The sequence below is a fragment of the Clupea harengus genome, chromosome 4 (genome assembly GCF_900700415.2).
Source record: "Clupea harengus chromosome 4, Ch_v2.0.2, whole genome shotgun sequence".
Lineage (NCBI taxonomy): Eukaryota > Metazoa > Chordata > Actinopteri > Clupeiformes > Clupeidae > Clupea > Clupea harengus.
This window is the reverse complement of record NC_045155.1, coordinates 851,342-862,451: the sequence shown is the minus strand read 5'-3', so window position 1 is coordinate 862,451 and position 11,110 is coordinate 851,342. Positions and strand designations below refer to the sequence as shown.

At 42.9% G+C, this 11,110-nt stretch overlaps 2 protein-coding genes and 1 non-coding gene across 5 annotated transcripts; 1 reads left to right on the top strand and 2 right to left on the bottom strand.

Annotated features, from left to right (window-relative positions):
- Window positions 1-1,876: 1,876 nt before the first annotated feature.
- Window positions 1,877-6,468, bottom strand: zgc:103759 (U8 snoRNA-decapping enzyme). Of its 2 annotated transcripts, XM_012820601.2 has the most exons (4): window positions 6,213-6,468; window positions 6,078-6,118; window positions 2,744-2,969; window positions 1,877-2,592 (listed from the first exon to the last, which is right to left on the bottom strand). In XM_012820601.2, exons 1-4 carry the CDS (start codon window positions 6,348-6,350, stop codon window positions 2,392-2,394), a joined length of 606 nt encoding a protein of 201 aa, XP_012676055.2. In that variant the 5' UTR covers window positions 6,351-6,468; the 3' UTR covers window positions 1,877-2,391. The 2 variants fall into 2 exon arrangements, with proteins under 2 accessions (XP_012676055.2, XP_031421538.1); XM_031565678.1 differs by lacking the exon at window positions 6,078-6,118 and having other exon boundaries at window positions 6,213-6,296.
- A 568-nt stretch (window positions 6,469-7,036) lies between these two features.
- naa10 (N-alpha-acetyltransferase 10, NatA catalytic subuni) lies at window positions 7,037-10,046 on the bottom strand. 2 transcript variants are annotated; one of them, XM_012820598.3, is made up of 8 exons: window positions 9,857-10,046; window positions 9,182-9,280; window positions 9,021-9,079; window positions 8,884-8,929; window positions 8,415-8,530; window positions 8,259-8,303; window positions 8,084-8,168; window positions 7,037-7,484 (listed from the first exon to the last, which is right to left on the bottom strand). In XM_012820598.3, exons 1-8 carry the CDS (start codon window positions 9,875-9,877, stop codon window positions 7,284-7,286), a joined length of 672 nt encoding a protein of 223 aa, XP_012676052.1. In that variant the 5' UTR covers window positions 9,878-10,046; the 3' UTR covers window positions 7,037-7,283. The 2 variants fall into 2 exon arrangements, with proteins under 2 accessions (XP_012676052.1, XP_012676051.1); XM_012820597.3 differs by having other exon boundaries at window positions 8,060-8,168; window positions 9,857-10,045.
- Window positions 10,047-10,377: 331 nt separating this feature from the next.
- Window positions 10,378-10,449, top strand: trnae-uuc. The gene has a single exon. It is a non-coding gene; the product is annotated as a tRNA-Glu (tRNA).
- Window positions 10,450-11,110: the final 661 nt, after the last annotated feature.

Genomic DNA, 11,110 nt, shown 5'->3' with positions numbered 1-11,110 from the left:
GTATTTGTTTCCTTCCTTCTCTGCCTCTTTTCTTTTCTTTCTTCATCTCTCTGCTGTGTCTTAGTAGCTCAGGATGTGGTGACAAGTGCACAAACTATCCGTCACATATCTCCTCTTCTGCAACGCCATCTCTTCACAGTTACATGTTCGGTAAGCACGTAAATAAATGACAAACAGTCATAAAAATCAATAAATATCTAAAGATGAATATTTTGCAGGCACACAACAGTGCTGGAAACCCATGCACATTTCCCTAGTGGTAAAGTACAGCTGCTGAGAGAATCACCTCACACACACACCTCTCCCATAAATGCTAGCAAAGGCTGATCCGCTATGGCTATCACAAACGTGTGTGTGTGTGTGTGTGTGTGATGGTGGACTGGGATGACACCAAGAGAACAAATAACTCACGGCAGCCTCAAGCTGCATGCTGCACGTCACACGGAGGGACATTCACAGGGTTTCACCCAACGCACGCAAAGAAAGAGAGAGCAAAAAAAATAAAACGTTTCTTTCAAACAGTGAATCCTGCCATTAGACTGCACCTGCCCCTCCTCGCTGGCCTGCCTCTCCTTTACCCTCTCTCTCTCTCACTCTCTCTCCCTCCCTCTCTCACTCTCTCTCTCTCTCTCTCTCTCTCTCTCCCCTAGGGACAGTTCAGTTTCCACTTGGTCAGTCAGTCCTTACAGTTCTGACCTACTTCATCCCTGTGGCTTCCAACACACAAGAAGTTCACACTCACAAGCCCTCACATACACACAGTCACAAAGCCACACGTACACACACACACACACACAAACACACACACACACACAGTCACAAAGCCACACGCACACACAAACACACACACACAGTCACAAAGCCACACGCACACACAAACACACACACACACACAATCCCACACAGACAGACACAAACACTCACAAGCTCACACACACTCATCAGCCCACCACACAGACACACTCACCAGCCCCCCACACACAAAAACCCATACCGCAGACACAGAGCCACGCAATGCAAGCCCTCTTACACAATCACAACTGCGGATACCCTAACCGTCCACACACACCTAAACATCCACGCCTATGATTTTTTAGCAGCAGCAGAAGTAGACCAGGTTTTCACTCTGAACCGAAATGCTGTTATTACACAAAAATAGACTATTATAACCAATTATCCATTGCCCCCAGTCAGTATATTATTTAACAAATGTTTTTTCAACTATATCTAAAAATGAAATAATGGACTTGATAGTAAATATGTAATTACCATGTCTCTGCCTGCGACGTCTTGAAACGATGGACTGTATCGCCAGAGCCACATCAAGCAACTCTGCCTGTATTTGAAAGCCACGTGTCAGACATCAGACTGAAAACAGGAAGCAACCATGAAAGATGCTAACGCTTCAAGGGTAGGCGGTTAAAATTACAAGTGTATCAGTATCATATCCCATATCTGTTTGCATACAGATACAGAACTACCAACTACCTCTCTGTACAGGAGGAATAAATCCCTGCAAGTTATTTGTCTTCTGCATTTTAAAATAGAAACTAAAGTGAAATGATGCAGGCTATGAATGTTCTGTGGTGGCACTGCCTACAAAGCAAGCACAATCATAAAGTGGTTAGCACCCTATGTATCTAGTTGTCATTCAGGCTGTTAATTTTAATGCTTTTGATTGATTTGGAGGCCTGTTTCAATAGCCATCCTTATAGGATTAAATGTGTCCAACAGCACCACCCTGTGGACATTTATAAAAGTGCATCTATGTACCAACAAAACAACCATGCCCCCCATCAGCATCAAGGTACAGAGCTATAATGATTCAAATAATAAGAACACAGAGACAAGACGGCACGTTGGGAACGCACCATCATTTGCTGTGAATAGCAGCACTTTATTATTATTGTAACAAAGAACACAATTTTGGAACTTAATGCATCATCTGCTTAAAAAAAACAAATGCTCTCATGTTTTTGAAAAGAAAACTCCTTAAGCCAGCTGGCTGGCTGATGCATGCTCTCCTGTCCAGACCACGCTGGTGTTTCTGTCCTCTGCTGATGTCAGAGAGTCATGTCTGTAAGAGCGACCCTGTCATGACACACGGCTACAGAACATGTACAGAACATGTTTCATGCTCACACGCGACGTGACTGACATCCAAATGCCGATGCCCCCCCCTGGGAGAGAGAGACACAGAAAGACAGGGGGGGACGGGGTGACCGGGGAGCCACGGGGGTCCTTGAGGCACAGCGAGATGCCAGGTGTCTCTCCTGGAGAATAGGGGGAGAGGAGGGAAGGGAAGGGAAGGCTAGCCTCAGATCTCCTTCTGTGAAGTCACAGGGGCAGAGGGCAGACGGTGGACCCCCCCCCCCCCCGCCCCCTGATCGATCACTGGGGATTAGGACGCTGCCTCAGCTGGTCAGCCTGTGTGACAGCTTCCTCCAGCTCCCTCGGGGACAGCAGGCCAAACTGCTGCAGGGCAGACAGCAGCTGGGAGCGAGAGCTGCTGATGAAGGAGTGCGACAGGAAAGAAGGAAGGCCTCCACCGTGCTTCAGGAAGTAGAGAGGGACTCGCACCATCCCCATGACCTTGAATGGCATTCGAACAAAAGAAGGAAATGTACCAATCATCAAATAGAAGGTTGTTTCATAACAGAGTAGTTTCATAACAGAACTGGACAAGAACTTAAAAAAAAAAAAAAAAAAAAAACAATATTATAAAAAGCCTGTTCCATAGTACCTCTAATCCATGATCTGTTGCCATAGTTACAGCAGCCCTCTCCACTTCCTTGATCTCAGACTCCTCCATCTTCTTCACATAAAAGTGAGTGATGAGATCGGGGCAAGACGGAGCAGGACAGGACGCCACGTGATCTCGAGGAGTTATAGGGACCGCCGTCCCCAGCTCCTCCTGCAGCTCTCGGCAGAGGCCAGCTTCTAGCGTCTCTCTAGACGGCTCCACTAACCTGATAAAACAGTGCCTGATTTGAAGCAGTCGCCTAATCTAAGCGCCATTTTTGGAATATTAATTCTAAAAGGTAGAAGCTCACATCCATGTTGACTCAGTGACTGATCCGACCCAGTGTGACGGATCTACTGGGGTTCATTTCAACTGGAGAGGAGCGTGAGTCTGTGGCCGTAATAGTCGCGCTTTTTCCCTTATTTGACAACAGATGTGACACAGACTCAACAAATAGGGAAACGTACGCGTTCATTTTATCAGGTGTTGTGTTACAAGAAACAATAGAGTAATTTCGGTCAATGTGATCTTTGCCCGTATCCATGATAATAAAAAAATACAGAACATGATCTTAAGGATATGTTGGCATGTTCAAGCATAGGCTACTGAAGGAAGCTCTGCATACACTCCCATGTTAAGTAGAGCGAAAGGGATAATGTTCAGGTTTGCCTACCCCATACCTGTGCTCTAAACCTCTTTGCCTTGTTTTTCAGATTGGAATTGATCCAGCATATCAAATATACTATGATTCAAATATGACAAATGACTAGCATAATGCAACTGATCCAAAAGGCCGAGTCATGCTCTCCTTGGGTTCTATGAATAATTGATGACACACAGGGGCACATGTTTCAGACTGATGCAAACATGGGGGGAGGCTCAGGGGTCTTGTCTGGCAGACACAGGTTACAAGGCAAAGGTGTCACAGACGCTAACACACAAGGAAACTACACCAGGGGGTATTCCAAGTACGTGGTTTAGTGACAAACCGCACTAATAGAAGCTTCTCCCAGCTAAACAAAGCCATACTATTCATTCAAAACAAAGCCTTCTATTACGAGGTTGACCACTTACTCCCGAGTTACCTTAACCAGGTTTGTCACTAAACCACGTACCTGGAATACCCTCCAGGGCAGTACACATGACGCACCGACTCCAAATCGCTATTTAAAACACTCCAAACTAGGGATGGGCATTCGATTAAATTGTCTTAATCGATCGTCGGGAGAATTAACGATCGATTTTCGATTAATCATTAATATTTTTATATTAAAATTCACTATTTATAGGCTATATTAAAATGCAGTGAAAATAGAAAAAACACAGCGTGTTTCCTCATTGAGATCTTTATTACCAGATGAACAACTCTTGTGGCAGTTAAACTTACAAGATGGACAACTCTTGTGGCAGTTAAACGGGATCCGTTCAATGGTTACACTTGAAAATATGCGCTGCTGTACTCTTAAGCAGCGGAGCCGACAGCTAGAAGCCGGTGCTCATAAACACAACTGACCTTCGTTTTTTTTTTCTCTCTAACTAATTAATCTCACATTTTGAAATTCATTCATCTAGATTCATCGTGATTAAAAGTTTGTTTTCTTCTAAAGACTAAATCTTATAAATTAACGAGTAATCACTTCAGACAGCGTGTATTTTAGACACTGTTGTTTAATTGTATTTTTTTCGTGCTCTCTCGCCATCAGCCAAGGAATGTATGCGAGACACAATGGTGCCCCTCGACGGTAAATCGTAAGAATTGTCCCCTAAAGCAATTCGAATCACCTCAGTCAGCCCACCGTCTTCAACTATGTTGATGGGCCGACAGTCACCGGCAACCTAAACTGCTACAGCGTTGGTAACCTTTTCACGGACTGGTCTAGTTCATTTCCTAGAGAAGTCGTGGAGTGTGGGTTGGCGACCATCTAACCTGGGACTGCTTTCTGTCGGGTGCTTTGCATTAAGGTGATAACTTAAACACGAGCTGCTTCTGTGATAGCTACATTCAGCTTGACAAATGCTACATACAACTTTAGTTTTGTCGATTGTTCTGTCATTTTGCCTCTTAAACAGAAACTTTCCGCCCAACAATCCCTCAGCTCTCTCCATCTTCAACTACCGTCTCGGTCTCTTCTATCTAACTGACTGCAGACAAGGGGCGGTTTCGTGCCATGGGTCAACGCGCACCGGAAGTAAACAAAGTTGCGTTAACTGCGTTCAAATATTTGATTGCATTAATCTCCGCCACAATAATCTCATAGAATAACGCGTTAACTTTGACAGCCCTAAAATGAATAAATTACACGCACACTACGCAGGAGAACATGTTTTAATCGATGAAAAAATTATTTCATCAAGGAAATTCTTAATGATCAATTAATCGATCGTCGATGAATTATGCCCATCCCTACTCCAAACAGAACATTAAGCACAGAATAAAACATTAACATACGCACAGAAATCTGGGAAACTTCTAATGATAGGCCTACAATAAGCGCAAACTGCGAACTACAACTGTGTTGTAGGTGGATGTGGACTCGACATGCTGCACTGATATCGCAGCTTATCGAATGGCTATTAAAACATTTTGTTGATGGCACTATTAATAGCCTACCTCGCTTCAGACTAGCATCTCCTCTTAAAAGCTGTTGTATACAGACATCTCTGTGGTTGAATTGATATTGTTTTTGCGATGTTATTCAAAAAATTGCACTGTGCTTAGGATACTTTCTACTTTGAGTAGTTTGTTTGGATCATTAGTCAACACTCGGACTCACCGTGATAGGCCCTATTAGGCATCCTAGGCCTATCTGGTTTTTTAAAAAAATTCTCAAGCTTGTCTACCCTTCAGCTCGTTCAATTTTCTTAAAGCTAATTGTTAGGTGTTCTGTAGGCTAGCCTACGTAAAGTTCAACCAAATGAAGCAATAGCCTAACCTACCTTAACCTACAACACCTTTTAGGTTCGGACACGCGAAGCTGTTTCTACTGCTTTTTGGTTTTGTCTTCTCCGTTTAACGAATCAGTCGTCAGTTTAATTGGAGTAAAGTAAATCCAATTTTTTTTTAAAACGGTCATTGGGTAAAACCGTAAAACTCTGTCGTTGTGGTCTGTTGCCCCCAGCTGAACCCCTCTTTATGCTGAACCCCAGTAGATGCGGAATCACGGCTGATTAAGGACAGTTTTGTCCCAGAATCGGTTGCTTGTTGCGACATGACTTGACTGGGGTGACAGTGTAATCATGGACACTGAATAACTTCTGGCCATTCAAGCACTAATTTAAATCACCATGGCAATTTTTTTTATTCTTTAAAATCCATTATACAGAGAGAACTTACCCACCGGGAAAACCCAACAAACCGTCGAAACGCATCTGCATCTGTTAAAATTATTCGTTACCTGTTAATGCAAACTTACAGCAAGTAACTAAAAGGTAAGTCTGTAAACCTGGTACTGATACCAGTGTGTCTTACCAGGACAATGTGTTTAATTGGAGTTCTTCCAAAGAGTTTTGCTTTGGTCTCAGCGTGAAGCATGACATGGCAAGCGTGCCTGTGGCCACCGAGCGACAATGATTCTTCTTTACCTATACTTGCGGGTGAAGTCTGCATAGCCGTCAGTCTGGTAGACAGAGACAAAGTCTGTTTGAATGAGTATACTAAATGAGTAAATGTAAAATGTCGAAGAGGCACACTAATCAAAACACGGAAACTAAATCTCGTAGATAGCGCGAGACTGCCCAACAGTCGCTTAGATTGGGTGGGGATTCACCTCATCCACCAATGAAATTTGTAGCTAGGTGACTCTGTCCGTCTCCGGATAGAAGGGGTGCCGTGCGTGTGGCCCACCCCACACGTCACTTCATCTGTTCCCTTTTAAAATGTCAGGTTCCGTTCGAATGTTTAGTGTCTCCGAGTCTTTTAAAAGCATCTTTTAAAAAGAAATTCTAGCGCAACATTAGTCAGGAGATATTCCCAAATACATACGCATTGTATGCATCATTGTTTCATGTATTTTTAGGCACTTGATACAAACAGTGAATTTTGCCTCGAGTGATATTTTCCTGTGCTGGCAGAAAATCATGAAACCATCTGTTGAACTGCATTATTGTGTCCTGAGGGTACTGAAGTGTGTTCTGAGAGTGTAACTTCTACAATAGTAGCAATTCATTAATATTGTTATTGATAAACAAAGTCAGCAGTTTGATTCCTGACTATATATTTACATTAAAACTAAAACAAACTAATAATTGTCTAGCGACTTGACCTCACTGGTAATACATCAGACCAAGAAATGATTCACAACCAATTCCCGATTTATTGACAAAACTGGCGCTTGCTGAAAACATTAGCATTCCATAAAAGGTAGCTTATAAGATGTGTATTCTGAATGACCTTTGCCAGCGGTGAGTGATGGTTGCATGAGCGATCAAAACTGAGGACATCCTGATGAGCGTGTGTGTGTGTGCGCGCGTGTGTGGGCTCAACCAGATGACGCTGAAACCGATGACCTAAACCAGCGCACAGATGGGTCAGCACATCCCGTTACGAGTCCGAGGAAGAGGAGTCTTTGACGTCTGTGCTTTCCGTGGCCTCGCTAACCTCGCTCATCTCTTTGCTCTCTCCTCCGCTGTCGCCCTCGGCCTCCTTTTCTCCGTCCTGCACGCTGAGCTTCTCCGTCAGGGCCACGAGGGGGGTGTCTTGGGAGGGGGGCACCTCTGAGCCCCACAGACGTACACCAGGCTTCTGTAACTCAACAAAATCCAAATCAAGGAAAACACTCAAACTATAACTGGCCATGTTATTGTGATGTTCAATAGAGCACAATCACAACACAGAAAGTGTTCAAAGTTATAGTTATTTTGCTTTGTGATTATATTTATATTACTATACTTTGCGGTTGCCGATTCCAACTCAATACTGGACCGATTTCGATCGTTAATTGTCCTTAGTAAAAGTTTGGACACAAAAAGATCTAATAATAAGGCCCAGGTTTCTTAAAAGTTTCCTTTTAAAATACAAAAACTAGCTTGGCTTGAGTACTGGAGCGCATTCAAGACCAAGATTGTGGGGGGAGGAACCTTGGGTGATGTAGTCCATGGAGTCATTATACAGACCTGGCCTGAATGGCTGCTGCTCTACTAGAGAACTACAAAAATGGTACAATTTCTGTTTCATGGTCCTCAGTACTGGCACCAAAACTGTGACAAGCCGCCAGCGCCACATAACTGATGACTGTAATCAAACACCTACACAGGGAGGCCACACTTGTATTAACGATTGGAAAGAAACTTTCGAGCATAAACATAACAAATGCTAACCCCTGGTTTTGGCAGGACACAAACCTCATCAGCCAACTGAGTGAGGTTTCTCTTCATGGCATAGGCATCCTCCCCATCAGCATAGTACTTCGGCTCCACTTCACTTATCCTGAAAGCAAAGTAGGAGTGTTAGAAGTAGCATTTTTTTTTTTTTTTAACAGAATATATAAATCTTTCAACTTCCTCAAAAGACACTTACTGGAACTTGAGGGTGTTGGAGTACAGGTGCAATGCAGCACGGTTGCTGTTGAGGAAAAAATATTTGTGTTTAACAAAACAAGTGGCCCAACGTGACAACTTCTATAGAGCTTGAATATCCTACCATGACCTTCAATATAATTGTAGCATGGATTACCTCTTTCTCACGTGCAGAGAGACATATTTGGCATTGAAGTTCTCAATCATGGCCCGGCTGGCCTGGTCCATGAGTTTCTGAGCCAGACCCAAACGCCTGTGGGAACGCTTGACTGCCTGTTGAGTGAAGAGGACACGAGTTAGATTAACAGACCGGGCATGTAGTCTTAAAGAGTAAAAACAAAACAACGGTATTTTGTGCATTGCCAGTTGAAAGCAAGTATGTAAATATGTTAATGAATATGAATATTTACACATGAAAAAAAGCAAGCGAGAGAGCACACCGCACCATTTGCAGTGCTTACAGGACATATTCAGTTACGTCTCTGGCTTTCAGGCTTGCATAATGACTCACTCAAACACTGCTTTGGATGACAGCATTTACCAAATCAATGTAATTGTCGATGTAAAACTTTGCATTGAATAGTACAGGGTCACTGACGGCACAGTGGGAGGTGAAGAACACTCACTAGAGATGTGATGTGCCCGTGTGGTACATCATCAGGATCTTCCTCCCTGTGTGAAGAGAATGTAATGTTGTGTCAGCAACTACTGATCAATAAACAGTGCCCTATCAGTAATGAGACAGAAATAGCCACAGACTTACATTTTTGCTAGGACATATCCAACTATTTTCCCATTTTCATCTTCTGCTATGTAGGAGAGCTGTAATGAGATACATAACGTTGTTTTTATCTCTTTGTAATGTAATTCAAAAACATTGTGATTCCATTAAGCTTACACAATGCAATATATTACAAAACGAACCTGAGGCCAGGACAACCCATGATAGAAGTAGTATTTCATCTGGTAGTTCTCTGGAAGACATAGCAGGTTGCAATGCTGCATGTTCATGAGGTCCTCTGGCTGAAATGGGGTTATAAATCAAAACACATTTGAGAAAAGCAGTCCATGTGCAAGTAAAAGTAAAAAGTACAAATGCCGCCTGGCAGAGCACAGGTGAGGGTAACCCCCCCATCACCTGTCATGCTGTTTGGAGATTTCAGCCTTTCTCGCAGAGCTTAATCAAAACACTAAACTGAATAAACTATTTTAGCAATTTACAACAAGTTTGTTATACCCAAATACGAAGTGTGTCGTCTCAGGTCAAATTACATTGTGGTGTCACAGCTAAAATAAGGTAGGTAACTAGCTGGTTAGCTAACTATCACCGGCTAGCCCTTCTATGTTGCCTCAATTCTGGAGCACCGCGTTAGCTAACCATCCGAGCCAACTATGCAGTACTGATAGGTCTAAAGCCTTGCAGTCCTCTCACGATCGTCTTTGTTATTAATAAACAATTTAAAAGGAAATTTCAACCAGGCGTTCACTGACAAAAACATTTGTTGGAAGCGTGCTAGCATTAGCCTGAATGCTACCTTGTGCTTTAGTCAAACTGTAGCTGTAGCGAACATTGTTTAGAAGTATGCTGCGGCGACTTACCCTTGCATTTCGAATATTCATTTTGTCTGTTGGTTAAGATTAAGCTTATTAGAAGTTGTTGAAATGAATTATATTATGTATTTTAATAAAGTATGGTATCTATTAAAACGAATTTAAAGACCACAAGCCCCAATAGAGCTACTCTCAAAGGCTACTCCAGTGCCATGTTGAATGAAACCGGAAAACGTGTGCCCATGTGACCAAACGAGTGTTGCTGATAGGTTCTTGCGCGCAGGTCAACAGCTGATCTTGGATCAATATCCACCGCCCCTTGGCGCTATTTGAATCATTGTAAAAAGGCGCAGCAAACTGGCTTCAGACCAGCTCATACGTGCAGTACGTCTGCCCCCAATTGCCTCAGACGAAGTGAATGAGATTACTTATACATGGTCGGAATTATGCCACTTCTTTTGCTATGCTTTTATTTCTGCTCCTCGGATTGCCTCAACATTAGAATCACTGAAATTAAAAATGATGTATGTTTATTTATAATTTGCTCTAGGCATTATTGCAGCATGTAGTCCCATATGGTCTAGCGGTTAGGATTCCTGGTTTTCACCCAGGCGGCCCGGGTTCGACTCCCGGTATGGGAAAGCATCGTTTTCATTCACTTAATTAAAGAAAGGTGGCATTGTTACATTTCAACAGGAAATCATCATTGGACTCTGCAAACGTGAATACATAGAAATACTCCCAGAACGTCGTTTAAAATACAGGCACTTCTAATTCTAATGCAGACTGTGAATAATTGACAAGATGGTTATGGCATTCATTCATACCAAAACTAACCGAAATGTATATGGCAACAGATCCACCTTCTGTATATTTTACTGGCCTTTTGAAAAGGATTAATCTATTCCACTCTGATCACACGCCCAAACACACATTTAAGACGCGAGGAGCAGAAATACACATCAATGACATTCAAACTCTCCATGTACAGTATGTATCATATGTCCCCCCCCCCCCTCCTCTCCAACTACACATCTGTGGCCCAAATGCAATTATTCCGCAATTCTCCACGATTCTACACGGCAAAGAAGCCATCAGCTATTTTTGTTCCTCCTAGAGAGAGCGAGAGTGTTTGAGAAAGAGATAGAGATTATAGCACAGCCACACTGAGAGAAAGTCTGAAAGTGTATGTGTGTCATGTTTTAGAGAGTGTGTGTGATATTGTAGCTAGGCCAAACTACGAGAGAGACAGAGAGAAAAGCAATAACATAAGTGTGCCAAACTGTTATAACTCAGCCGTGC